This window comes from Chlorocebus sabaeus, chromosome X (genome assembly GCF_047675955.1).
Source record: "Chlorocebus sabaeus isolate Y175 chromosome X, mChlSab1.0.hap1, whole genome shotgun sequence".
Lineage (NCBI taxonomy): Eukaryota > Metazoa > Chordata > Mammalia > Primates > Cercopithecidae > Chlorocebus > Chlorocebus sabaeus.
Window position 1 is genome coordinate 98493622 of NC_132933.1, and position 14694 is coordinate 98508315.

The 14694-nt window shown below is 45.5% G+C and overlaps 1 protein-coding gene across 1 annotated transcript in view; it reads right to left on the reverse strand.

Annotated features, from left to right (window-relative positions):
- Positions 1-11828, reverse strand: part of GNL3L (G protein nucleolar 3 like) — a 40113-nt gene extending 28285 nt beyond the window's left edge. Inside the window, exons 1-2 of the mRNA XM_007991804.3 lie at positions 11490-11828; positions 9275-9340 (exon numbers count right to left, since the gene is read on the reverse strand). Coding sequence (XP_007989995.2) covers positions 9275-9290 — 16 coding nt within the window. The 5' untranslated portion in view covers positions 9291-9340; positions 11490-11828. The remainder of the gene's footprint in view (positions 1-9274; positions 9341-11489) is intronic.
- Between the last annotated feature and the right edge of the window lie 2866 nt (positions 11829-14694).

Consider the following 14694-nt stretch of genomic DNA (forward strand, 5'->3'; position numbering starts at 1 on the left):
ATCCCGTTCACAGTTGGCCTATTGGAAAGAATGGCTCCCTTTAATTCTTATCACCTTCACAGGGGCTCAAGGAATTCCTAGAGAGACAGGAGTTTCTAGAAGGTCAGGATATATACAAACAAATATATTATATGAGCAGCTCAAGAATACCACACAGAGAACAGGCTCCACAATCACATCAGTTGACTCCCACTGCAGAGTTAATGTAGGAAACAGAACTTAAATTCTACTGCAAATTCTTTTTTTTTTTTTTTTAGACCGACCCTTGCTGTATTGCCCAGGATGGAGTGCAGTGGTATGATCTGGGCTCACTGCAACCTCTGTCTCCCAGGTTCAAGCGACTCTCCTGCCTCAGCCTCCCAAATTCATATACAAAAATACGAATTTTTATATTTTTAGTAGAGACGGGGTTTTGCCATGTTAGCCAGGCTAGTCTCGAGCTACTGCAAATTCTTTTTTTTTTTTTTTTTTTTTTTTTTTTTGAGACGGAGTCTCGCTCTGTCGCCCAGGCTGGAGTGCAGTGGCCGGATCTCAGCTCACTGCAAGCTCCGCCTCCCGGGTTCACGCCATTCTCCCGCCTCAGCCTCCCGAGTAGCTGGGACTACAGGCGTCCGCCACATCGCCCGGCTAGTTTTTTGTATTTTTTAGTAGAGACGGGGTTTCATCGTGTTAGCCAGGATGGTCTCGATCTCCTGACCTCGTGATCCACCCGTCTCGGCCTCCCAAAGTGCTGGGATTACAGGCTTGAGCCACCGCGCCCGGCCGCTACTGCAAATTCTTAAGGAGAATCAAGAAGATACTTCAAAGGAACTGTGTGAGAAAAAAAGATTTCCCAAAACTTGACACTGAATAAAAATTCAAAAGCCAGGTGCAGTGGCACATGCCCGTAGTCCCAGCTACATGGGAGGTTAAGGTAGGAGGATCCCTTGAGCCCAGTAGTTCTAATCCAGCCTGGGCAACATAGCAAGACTCCATTTCTCAAAAAAAATACACAAACACAGACTGCTCTAACAGTCAAAACTGAAGCTGGGCACAGTGGCACCTGCCTGTTGCTAGCTGGGAGGCTGAGGCAAGAGGATCACTTGACCCTAGGAGTTCGAGAACAGCCTAGGCAACATAGTGAGACTCTGTCTCTTAAAAAAAATTCAATAGAAATAGTGAAAAACAAAAAAGACATCACTAACAATCAAATTAATAAGCTAGAAGACCAAAGGAGGGAGCTTACTTAGAGCAAAAATTCAAAGAAATGGAAATGATGAGCAAAAATATAAAAGAAAAAATGGACAATAGAGCCAAGAAAGCTAAAATCTAAACAACAGGAGTTCCTGAAAGAGAAAAGGGTACAAATGGAGAAGCAATAATTTTCTGAAATAACAGATGAAAGTTCCTTAAGTTGAACATAGGCTTGAGGTTTCAGATTGGAAAGAAACAGGCAGCAACAAGATTAACAACCAAGGCTGGGCGCCATGGCTCACCCTGTCATCCCAGCATTTTGGGAGGCTGAAGTGGGAGGATCGCTTGACACCAAGAGTTTGAGACTAATCCAGGCAACATAGTGAGACCTCGTCTACACACAAAAATATTTTTAATTAGCCCAGTGTGGTGGCGCGCACCTGTAGTCCTAGCTCTCAGGAAGCTGAGGCAGGAGGACTGGTTGATCCCAGGAGTTCAAAGTTACAGTGAGCTACGATGGCACCACTGCACTCCAGCCTGGACAACAGAGATCCTGCCTCAAAAAAAAAAAAGAAAAGAAAAGAAAAAAAAAAAAAGATTAACAACCAAAAAGACATACCCTGAACATATCCTGATGAAATTTCTGAACTCCAAAGATAAAGAGATAAAATTCTAACCAATAGATCACTCTTACTATGTGAAGGTAACAAAAGACATTTTCAGGTGAGCAAAGATTACCACCTGTCTTTTTTTCTTTTCTTTCTTTCTTTCTTTTTTTTTTTTTGAGACAGAGTCTTGCTCTGTCACCCAGGCTGGAGTGCAGTGGTGCCACCTCAGCTCACTACAACCTCCACCTCCTGGGTTCAAGGAAATCTCCTGCCTCAGCCTCCGGAGTAGCTGGGATTACAGGTGTGCACCACTGTGCCTGGCTAATTTTTGTATTTTTACAAAAGATGGGGTTTTGCCATGTTGGCCAGGCTGGTCTCAAACTCCCAGCCTCAAGTCATTGGCTCGCTTCAGCCTCCCAAAGTGCTCGGATTACAGGCATGAGCCACCACGCCTGGCCCTGTGTTTCCTTTTGGATAAAACTACTGGCAAAATAAAAATTAAATCAGAATAAAGATCCCAAGCAAAAGGAAACAAATAGTGGTGGGCAGGAAATCTACTAAAACTTATCACTGAGGCCAGGAGTGATGGCTCACAGCTACAATCCCTGCACTTCGGGAGGCCAAGGCGGGTAGATCACTTGAGCTCAGAAGTTCAAGACCAGTCTGGCCAACATGGTGAAACCCACCTCTACTAAAAATACAAAAATTAGCCAGGCATGATGGCACACAACTGTAATCCCAACTACTCAGGAGACTGAGGCAGGAGAATCTCTTGAATCCGGGAGGTGGAGGCTGCAATGAGCCGAGATGGTGTCACTGCACTCCAGTCTGGACAGCACAGTGAGACTCCATCTCAAAAAAAAAGAAAGAAAGAAAAGAAAATCACTGAATCTAAACAAGCAAGCTCTCATGTGGCTAAGAACTGGAAGATATATTAAGAAAGGATTCTAAGGGCCAGCCGCAGCGGCTCACGCCTATAATCCCAGCACTTTGGGAGGCCGAGGTAGGTGGATCATTTAAGCTCAGTAGTTCAAGACCAGCCTGGGCAACATGGTGAAACCCCGTCTCTACAAAAAAATGCAAAAATCAGCTGGGGGCCAGGTGCGGTGACTCGCGCCTGTAATCCCAGCACTTTGGGAGACCAAGGTGGATGGATCACTTGAGGTCAGGAGTTTGAGACTAGCCTGTCCAATGTGGTGAAACCTCGTCTCTACTAAAAATACAAAAATTAGCTGGGTGTGTTGGCACACGCCTGTAATCCCAGCTACTCGAGAGGCTGAGGCAGGAGAATTGAGTGAACCCAGGAGGTGGAGGTTGCGGTGAGCCAAGATCGCATCACTGCACTCTAGCCTGGGCGACAGACCAAGACTCTGTCTCAAAAAAAAATTAGCCAGGTGTGACGGCACATGCCTGTTGTCCCAGCTACTCAGGAGGATGAGGCAGGACGATCACTTGACCCAGGAGGCAGAGGTTGCAGTGAGCCATGATCACACCACTACACTCTAGCCTGGCCGACAGAGTGAGACCCTGTCTCAAAAAAACAAACAAAAAAAAAAGGATTCTTAAAATCTAAGAAGCATATCATAAGGAAATAGTTCAGAACTGAAATATCAAATGATTTCAACAAAATCCAGAAATCAAGTAATGGGGGTTGGAAAAGCAAAAGCACGAAAGCATGCTAAAGGTTTCATTTTGAAAGGGTAGGTTACAAAATAGTCATTATTTAACTTTGGTAAAGTGATAGAGAAATACAGAATTAATTATGTTTGATATAAATATGAATACAATTACCAACATAACTTTAATTACCGATGGAGAATTGTTTAAAAACTTCATCAAGTTAGCAAAGCATAAATAAGGGAATAAGAGGAAACAAAATAAACAATAAATATAAAATAAGATGGTAGAGGGCCGTGCATGGTGGCTCACACCTGTAATCCCAGCACTTTGGAAGGCTGAGGTGGGCGCATCATGAGATCAGGAGTTCGAGACCAGCCTGGCCAACATGGTAAAACCCTGTCTGCACTAAAAATACAAAAATTAACTGGGTATGGTGGCAGGCACCTGTAATCCCAGCTACTCAGGAGGCTGAGGCAGGAGAATCGCTTGAACCCAGGAGGCGGAGGTTGCAGTGAGCTGAGATCACACCACTGCACTCCAGCCTGGGTGACAGGGCGAGACTGCGTCTCAAAAAAATAAATAAATAAAAAATAAGACGGTAGAAATCTGAGCAGACATAAATGTCTCATAACAAATGTGAATGGGTCAAATTTAAATAAATAGTATAAATAAACACAAAACAGACCTCCAGTCTCCTTTCTTCTGAAGTACTCATGTTGCAACAACAACAAAAAAAATGTGAGGTTTGGAATGAACCAGGTCTGGACATTTTACTCAACAATTTCCATCAGCCTAACTTCCCTGGAAACTGAGTGCCTGCAATGGATACAAGCACACAATGAAAGAAAATACATCACTTGGAGAGAAAAAGAATGTGCTTCAGAGGGGAGAAGAGAAGCGGGGAGGGAAAAAGGAGAAGGGGGTACAGTCACTCATCCCTCCCAGCACTCAGAAGCCTCTGCTCACAGATTTTTCAACAACTTCAGAGAGAAAACAGCTACCATTTTATAACCAGCAGATATTCTTACTCTGGCTCAACAACTACCTAGCTATATGACCTTGAAGAATTTTTTAAAACCTCTCTGAGCCTCAATGCATCCACCAACATCATCTAGGCCTAAAATCACCAATTTATCAGTACTCAAAAGCAGATCTCTGTATTCGTTAATCCCATATCTCCCACACTGTCACCCACAGATGTCCCTGTACACCCACTGGCTTCATTCCTCTCATCCTTCCTCTGCCGTAGCATCAAACTCCCCACAACATTCTCTGAAACTCCCACCTGGGTGATCAACACTCCCCTAACAACCTCTCCCTGGAATCAATTCCCCAAGCTCCTGCCTTGAGACTTGGCTCTCCCAAGGACAATGCTTCACTTGCAGGCCTCTCAAAAGGTGGTGGTTGTTTTCACTGGCACATGTTTATCCTGGGGTCAGTAGGTAGAGAACGTAGTCCTCCAGACTCACCAGTGCCAAGCTGAGACTATTTTTCCCTCTTGTTAAAAAGAAAAAAACAAAACAAAACAAAACGAAAAAAAAACAGGTGTGGTAGCTCACACCTGTAATCCCAGCACTTTGGGAAGCCAAGGTGGGAGGACTGTTTGAGCTCAGTAGTTCAAGACCAGCCTGGACAACACAGAAAGACCCTCATCTCTACTGAAAAAAAAAAAAAAAATTAGTAGGGCATAGTGGCAAATGCCTGTAGTCCCAGCTACTCAGAAGGCTGAGGCAGGAGGATCGCTTGAGCCCAGGAGGTTGAGGCGGCAATGAGCTATGACAGCACCACTACACTCCAGCCTGGGTGACAGAGTGAGACTCCATCTCAAAAAATGTGTGGAGAGGGATAGGATAAAAACCCTGCTCTTTTTGAGGCCCCAACTAGGCTGCTATGCCTGTCATCTATGACTTACTTTTCCTCATCTATTGAAGCACCTGGTTCATTGCTTTTCTTTCGACCCAACTCCTGCCACCAACAACCTGGGTGACTTTGGAGACCACCAGGCAACCCTTCCAACAATCTAGATTTCCCACTTCCTTGACATCTTCACCTCCAAGGATCTCCACTCAATCATAGCCACTCACCCACCCATTCCTATGGTTACACCTATGGGGGAACGACCTGTAACTGCTTGGACTTCTGAAAGCAGTCTCAGACACCCCTCTGTCCTATCTTCAAGCCCAATTGTACAACCTCTTGGAGTCCTGAACGTTCTACTCAGTTCCTTATTTGTCAGCCATCCTTCTTCCCTTCCTGACCAGCTAGCATCCCACAGTCTATTACAATCGCACTTCTGCACAAAGCCGCAATTCCTTTGCCCCTCCATTGTCCTACTATGACATGTTTATCAGTGTTTGGTAACCAACCAGCAGGCAGACAAGGCAGGCAGGTAGGCAAGTTCCATGGATTATACACCTGTGCCACCAACACCAATAGTTGTAAACTTTTTTTTTTTTTTTTTGAGATGAAGTCTCGCACTATCACCCAGGCTGGAGTGCAATGGCGCGATCTCAGCTTACTACAACCTCCACCTCCCGGGTTCACGTGATTCTCCTGCCTCAGCCTCCCAAGTAGCTGGGATTACAGGCATACACTACCACACTCGGCTAATTTTTTGTATTTTTAGTAGAGATGGGGTTTCACTATGTTGGCCAGACTGGTCTCGAACTCCTGACCTCGTGATCTGCCCGTCTTGGCCTCCCAAAGTGCTGGGATTACAGGCGTGAGCCATCTTGCCCTGCCAGTTGTAAACTTTTTAAGTGGTAGAACACTCCCCCCTTAAAAAATAACTACTCAAACATGAACAGTGGCCAGGCGCCGTAGCTCACGCCTGTAATCCCAGCACTTTGGGAGGCCGAGGCAGGTGGATCCCTTGAGGTCAAGAGTTGGAGACCAGCCTAGCCAACATGGCGAAACCCTGTCTCTACTGAAAATACAAAAAAAAATAGCCGGGCGTGGTGGTACGCACCTGTAATCCCAGCTACTCAGGAGGCTGAGGCAGAAGAATCGCTTGAGACCAGGAGGCAGAGGTTGCAGTGAGCCGAGACCATGCCACTGTACTCCAGCCCGGGCAACAGAGCAAGACTCCATCTCAAAAAAAATAAAAAATAGGCCAGGCATGGTGGCTCACACGTATAAACACAGCACTTTGGGAGGCCAAGGCGGGCAGATCACTTGAGGCCACAAGTTCAAGACCAGCCTGGCCAACATGGTGAAATCCCGTCTCTATTAAAAATATAAAAATTAGCTGGGTGTGGTGGCAGGCGCCTATAATCCCAGCTACTTGGGAGGCTGAGGCAGGAGAACTGCTTGAACCGGGAGGTGGAGATTGCAGTGAGCCAAGATCTTGCAGTGAGCCACGATCCTGCCACTGCACTCCAGCCTGGGGTACAGAGCAAAACTTCATCTCAAAAAAAAATTTTTTTTAATGTAAAAATAAAAAATAAAAAATAGGCTGGTCGCAGTGGCTCATGCCTGTAATCCCAGCACTTTGGGAGGCAAGGCGGGAGAATCACCTGAGGTCAGGAGTTCAAAACCAGTCTGGCCAACATGATGAAATCCCATCTCTACTAAAAATTTAAAAATTAGACAAGTGTGGTGGCAGGCACCTATAATCCCAGCTACTCGGGTGGCTGAGGCTGGAAAATCGCTTGAGCCCAGGAGGCAGAGGTTGCAGTGAGCTGAGATCACACCACTGTACTCCAGCCTGGGCAGACAGAGCGAGACTCTGTCTCGAAAAAAATAAAAAATTTAAAAGAATGCACAACAGTTAAAACTGCATTTGAACACTCTTCAGCACTCCTCAAAAACATTCCCAGACTTGATCATCATCATTTGGGTCCAAGATATCCCCAGCCCAGAGTGCAGACAGCTGCACCACACGGTACCTCCCCCCATCTTTCCCAGCAATCATCCCAGTTAGTCTGATCATTAATTGCAATTTACCAGTGAAGGTCTTGGTTTTGTGTGCACATAGGAAGTTTTTCTATTCAATTTTCACCATTTTCCTCACTAATGTAGATGTGTAGAATTATTCTTTATTTTTAACAGGTAATAGTCATATGATTCCAAAATAAAAAGGTGTTATTTTGAAAGGTCTCCCTCCCATGCTTGTCCCTATCCATTGCAGTCCCCTCACTGCCACAAGAAAGCACTTTATTAGTTTATTGTGCATCATTTTCTTTATGTAAATACCAATATATATTCTTATTTCCTCCCATTTTCTTCCATAAAAGATAACATACTGTAGTCCTGTGGGCCAACTTCTTTCAGTTAGCAAATCTGAACATCTCTCCATCTAATAGTCTTTCCACACAATACAGTTTTTACATATAATCTTTCTATACAATACTTCTTTATTTTTTAAACAGCCAGAATTCTTAAGTATGCATATAGCCTACTTTATTTAACCAGGTAATTTTTGTCTTTTCCATCACTATCAATATTTTTATCATCTAGTATTAGATGTTCCTAAATAAAGTATAATTACCACCTTTCTTGTGTTACTTATAAATATGATTATTTGGTCGGGCATGGTGGTTCACGCCTGCAATTCCAGCACTTTGGGAGGCCAAGGCAGGCGGATCACTTGAGGTCAGGAGTTCGAGACCAACCTGGCCAACAGGGCGAAACTTCGTCTCTACTAAAAATACAAAAATTAGCCAGGTGCAGTGGCAGGCACCTGTAATCCCAGCTACTCCAGAGGCTGAGGCAGGAGAATCGCTTGAGCCCAGGAGGTGAAGGTTGCAGTGAGCCGAGATGGCACCACAGCTCTCCGGCCTGGGTGACAAAGCAAGACTCCATCTCCAAAAAACATGCAAATTAAAATTTTTAAAAAAGTATGATTATTTGCTTTTGGTATTAACAGTATGATTCTTGATGACATTTTTATGATTATATAAAAAATGTATGAAGTTTTTTCCCACCAGGCTGTCCACTGGCAGGGCCAGCACTCACACATAAAACAGAGCCACTGGGTTACACAATCCTCATCCAGCCCACCCAGTGCCAGTGTACTATCCAAATGTTATCATTTTCTTTTCTTTTTTTGTTTCGTTTTTTCTTTTCTTTTTTTTTTTTTTTTTTTTTTGAGATAGCGTCTCAGTCTGTTGCCCATACTGGAGTGCAGTGGCATGATCTTGGCTCACCACAACCTCTGCTTCCCAGGCTCAAGCAATTCTCCTCTCCCTCAGCCTCCCAAGCAGCTGCGATTACAAGCACGCTCTTAACCACTAGTACAACTTATGGTACCAACTGATAGAGAAAAATGTTAGGACATGTTGGGGTTATAGGCAGTGTGATATGTCATTTATTGCAATTCACCTCAGATCAAATTACTTAACCTTGCTAAGCCTCAGTTTCCTCATCTATAAATTGAGAATGGGGCATAAGGGAAACATTCTCTGACAAGGAAGTCAAGAAGACAGCAATGATACCATATGAAAAAGACCCAGACTGAGTGATCTGAAACATATTCAGCAGTTTTTAGAAGTTGCTGTGAAGGCCGGGCTCAGTGGCTCACGCCTGTAATCCCAGCACTTTAGGAGGCCAACAGGGGCAGATCACTTGCAGTCAGGAGTTCAAGACCAGCCTGGCCAACATGATGAAACTCCGTCTCTACTAAAAATACAAAAAGTAGCCTGGCACGGTGGCACATATCTATAATCCCAGCTACTCGGTAGGCTGAGGCAGGAAATGCTTGAACCCTGGAGGCGGAGGTTACAGTGCACTGAGATTGCACCACTGCACTCCAGCCTGGGTGACAGAGCAAGACTCCATCTCAAAACAAAACCAAAACAACGAAAAGTTGCTGTGAAATTCTATGAATATTCATTAAAAGCACAGGATTGGGAGGGGTGGTAAAGGAAACTCACTGTGTCTAAGTTTCATCGCGATGACCAGCTTGAAACCAGACAGGTTCAAATCTGCTTGTTCTCTTCCTGTAAGAATGGGCGAAGAAGCAATTTGAAGACAGCTGGGAACTACAATGCCACAAGCTCCCTCCTAAGTCCCCTAAAGGTAAAATGTTAAAGAACATTATGAGGAAGCCGTAATAATTAGGAAAACTGGGAAAAGCTGAAGCTAGAGCCTCATATGGTTGAGTTCACACAGAGAAGGAAGTGTCATACTACCCAAAGGGAGGAATAGGTCTCAACCTCATCCCGGGTGTAGTCAGTAGCTCAAAGCATCAGATGAGGTCTTTGGTTCTTATTCCTCCACACTACAGTGTTATATTCTAGGTAGAAGACTAGCGCTAAACACCTCCACACTGAGGGGAAAGGGGCACGCAAGGATGGTCTACTTCTATATGGGGTGATAATAGTGCCTCTTTTCCCAAGTAGGGGATTCTATACCTCATCTACCCTGGGAGAGGTGGTGGGGAAGGGCGTAAATAGAGCCCAGGAGTTTACCCTGGGGAAAAGGGGCCTGAGAACAGGGATTCTTACCTGAGTGTCTATATGGACTGAGATAAGTACAAAATCTTGGAGGAGGGGGTAAAAATCTGTGCCTGCATATGCCTGGGGTCTATACCTCAGTGATTTGGGTTGGGGGGGATTGCCATCTGTCCCCCTACTCTGGGGTGCAGAGAAACTGGGGAAACCCACAAAGTGGCTGTGTGCATCTCTGCTGCATGGGAAAAGAACCACAGATCTGTTTATCTCTAGATTGTGGGGATGGGTCCTGCGTCTCTTTACCCTGGAGAGGGCTGAGGTGCGGGATCGATATGCCTGATTCCACAACTATGCAGCTTTGAATAAGCAGGTCTGCACCTTACCTGCAGTGAGCTATTCTGGACCCTTCTATGGGAGGTGGACTGTGACAACTTTCATCTTTTATGCTGGTTGAAGTCAGCAGCACACTAACACTGAAAGAAATAGGGGCTCTGGTTCTCTGCATGGGTGGTGTGTGGAAGGGGCAGGCAATGCAGCTATAAATTAGTAGATCAGCCCTAATACTTGGGGGTGGGGGCGTCTGTGAGTCTACCCTGGGTGGAGAGAAACAGATCTGAGCTCCACTACCTTGGGTAAAGGGGAGAGACCGTAGGCACTGCACTGCCGGGTAATCAACGATGTCACTCCCTCTCAACATTACAGGGAGGGAGACCTGCATATCTGCTCCTGTGGGGTATCTCCCTTGCTACATTTAGTGATGCTAAATCTTTGGGGGAGGTAGGGGAGGTAGGGGGATGATCTGTGTCTACCTCAAAAGGAGAGGAACACATCTGAGCCCCTCTACCCCCATGGCCCCTCAAGGGACAGACCTGTTTCTTCATGGATTAAGGTCTGTTTCTGTTTGGGTGCTTCGAAAAATTACACATTCGGTAAAACGGAGGCTACGGAAGTAGGGATCAGGTCTGATTCTCCACAATGGGGACTCAATCTAACCTAGGAGGAGGGGGCAATTGGCTTAGTTGTCTATAGGATGAGGCCTGTATCTGCAACCACTTTGGGAACGGGTGAGTTAGGGAGGGACACTGAGCGCTCTAGGTCTACGCGAATGGGGAGGAGGTGCCCTCCCTCTGTATATTAAATGTTTCTAAGCTCCTCTATACTGGTATGGGGGCAGATACATCAAAGCCTCTGTCTGTCCTGAGGAGGTGCCTCGAGGCGGCTGTCTAGAGTCAAGCCAAGGAAGTGCCTTAAGTCGGGAGAAGTCTGCGATGCTCAGCTGGGTTGAGGGAGATGTCTCTACACGGTTGGGGTGGATGTCCCCCATTCCTTCGGTGGGTCGACTCCTGTCTATACAGGGTGAATGCAGAATGGAGCCTCACTATCTTGAGGACGATCAACGCTTCACCACACAAGTGAAGTTTGTCCCTCTCTACACCGTGTGTCCCGGGTCTACACCTTTCTAGGTGGGATGGGGCAATGCCCCTCTCCCGGCAAACTCCACTCCGCTAAAAGGCAATTAGGCGCGTCTCCCACGTGTGCCGCGAACCCTGCCCCTCTTCCGGGTCCTTCTACCCTGGAAAGGATCCAGCTGTTTACCTCTCTATTCCAGGCTGGCGGGCATCTCTGGTTTCACATCCAATACACGATCCTAACTGCCCGGCCGTCTAGGTGAGAAAAGAGGAGAGTAGTTTCTTACCTACACTTTCCGCGGAGATCTGAGAAGCGAGGGCAACACGACAAGTCGGTTGGGCGAGCAGATGCTCTCGCGCAGCTAGGCTCCGACTTCCGGATCCCAGGCCGGCGGCGCCCGACTCCGCCCACTGTGCGTTCTCCGCGAGGGGACGGGGCTTCTGACTGACAGCTCGCGCCCGCCCGTCCCTTCCTCGCGACCACGCTGGCCCCGCCTCCTGGCTGCCCCGTAGGTAAGGAAATAGCGGAGGAGGGAGAAGGAGGACGGCCAAGTGACCGGGAAGAAGCGGCGAGTCGGCTGGTGCGGCTACATACCCTACTTGCAAGCCAAAATGTTGTTTGCGGGCATTTGTCTGGGGTTAAATATGCGTGCTTCCAAATCTCAGTAACCAGGCAGTCACCACGCCCGAATCACATAAGGGTGGGGGATGGTGTCTTTGTCTGCATGGAAGATGGCGACAGCAGGGTGTGAGAAAATGGCCGCCTAGGTCACATGGCTGGCCGAGTATTCCCCACCTGAAGTGAATTGGTTAGCTGTTCCCAACCACCTTCCCGGGTCCTTGGGCCCCAGACAATCCCTGAGCACTCCCAGCTCTCTCTGCATACGTTCAGATTTATGGTCAGACCCAACCCGAGCTGGAGCAGAAGCCAGAACAACTAGAAGCTTCTCCCACCTTTTTGCCTTCTTCCCCTCCTACTCCATCCTTCCCTCAATCCCGGAGCAGCTTCTACAGAAGGGAATGAATTTATATCTCTGGAGTGGGGCAAGTAGGGGTTTCTGAAGCCATCTCAAGGAGCTGGCTGGGAAGTGAAGTCTACCCCCACAAAATAGTAAATATTAGTCTGAAAATGTTTTCTTCCTGATGGTTTAATTCCAGCCCCTCCTCTTCCTCAAGCCTAAACCCTGGGGTGGGGCACAGAGTAGGTGGGACTTTGTGCCTTCGAGGGTGGGTTTGTTTCTCCACTTCAAGCACAGATGGGCTGAAAATGACTCCCTCTGTCCCTTTACCCATAAACAGGACTCACTATCTCTCTACTTCGTTGGAGGGCTTCTAACCTCTCATCCTAGAGACACATGAAATTCCTCTGGACCCCAAACCAGCCCTGATCACTTGCACCTTTCCCCCTGCATTTGCAATTTTTTTTTCTGTTTCTCTAAGACCTAACTTGTCACTTCGATGAAACCTTCCCTGACTTTCCCAGATAAGTCAGAAACCGAGAGCACCTTACCTGTACAGCTAAGCTAACACTTACCACAATATTGTAGTTTTTTATGTGGCTGTGTCTCCACAGGAGGGTGAATTCCCGGAGAGCAGGGGCCGTGTATCTTCAAGCCTTCAACAACACCCAACACAAAACTGGTACGAGGCAGGCTTCAACAAATGTTTGTTAAGTGGGTGAGTTTACAGGCCTGCACCACAAACCAATGGGAAATGGGCTGTTTAGTAGATGGCATTGGGAAATTTGGCTCTCCATGAAAAGAAATATACAACTGGATCCCTATTTTTCCACCTAAGAGGGTAGACTGTGAATGTGAAAGGTAAAACTATGAAGTTAATATATGCAGGAGAATGTCTTTGTGACTTGTTGACTGGGGAAGGACTTTTTAAACAAAATCCCAAATGCACAAGATATAAGGGAAAAAATACAATGAAATTTTGTGGAAACTATTACGACTTTGGGAAACAATTAGGAAGTATCTAGAATAGCTGAAGATGACCCTGGGACCCAGCAATTCTAGTATTGGAGATGATTGAATAATAGATAGGTAGATAGATGGAGATCACCCCTAAACTTTAACTCCTAGAGAAATTCTTATACATTTGCTCAATGAGTATGTGGAAGAATGTTCATTGCAGAACTGTTTGTAATAGAGAAAAAAATGTGAACAACCCAAAATTCCACCAACAGGAGAATGAATAAGTAAATTATGGTATAGCCATATGACAGAATATTATGCAGAATACTACAATGAGAAAGAATTAATCTTGTTGCATGCATTGACCCAGCTAAATTTCAAAAACACAATACTGAGATAAAATACAAATTGCAGAAGGATACATAAAGTATGAAACCATTTATATAAAGTTCTAAAATCTAGAAAACAGCAAACAATGTTGCTTATAGATTAAATAGATATATAAACAATTTTTTTTTTTTTGAGACAAGGTCTTGCTCTGTCATCCAGGCTGCAGTATTGGCTTGATTTCCTCTCACTGCAGCCTCCACCTCCCTGACTCAAGCCATCCTCCCACCTCAGCCTCCCAAGTACCTGGGACTACAGGCATGTACCACCACACCTGGCTAATTTTTGTATTTTTTGTAGAGACAAGGTTTCGCCATGTTGCCCAGGCTAATCTCAAATTCCTGAGCTCAAGTGATCCAACCACATCTTGGCCTCCCAAAGTGCTGGGATTACAGGTGTGAGCCACCGCCCCCAGCCAACAATAATTTTTAAGGAGAAATACCAAATCCAGAATACTGATTACCTCTGGGGAAGAAAACAAAAGAACAGAATGAGAGAGAGATACACAGGGAACTTCAACTGTTTGTCTAGTATTTTGCTTTCTAAGCTAAGTGGTAGGTACGTGGGTTTTTGTTATATTCTCTATACTTATTTGTATGTCTGAAATATTTCATATTTTTTAAAAGACTACAAGGATCTGAAACAAAATGTTAATAATAGTTAAATCTAGATTAGTGGTTCTCTAACTTTCCCCAGCATCAGAATCACTGGGAGGGCTTGTTAGAACACCAATTACTGGGCCTCATGCCCAGAGTTTTGATTCAGTAAGTCTGGTTTAGGGCCGAGGATTTGCATTTCTAACAAGTCAAAGTGACATTATCAGTGAATTTAATTTTCTTCCTTGTACTTTTCTGTGTTTTCCATGTATTTGATGAATATTTATTACTTTAGTGAGAGATTGTGTTATTTTTTAAAATCTCTTTCATCTCTACTTCCCACTTTCATTTCCCTCCTATAGGCAGCCATTCTAAGGTGTTTTATGCGTATTTTTGCATATATGCATTCTTGCAAAATATGTATTATTGCTTTGTGTGTATTTCCTCCTTTTTTTTTTCTTTTCTTTTCTTTTTTTATTTTTTAAAGCCAGCGTCTTGCTCTGTCCCCCAGGCTGGAGTTCAGTGGCATGACCTCCACTCACTGCAACCTCCGCCTCCTGGGGTCAAGGGATCCTGCCACCTCACCCTCC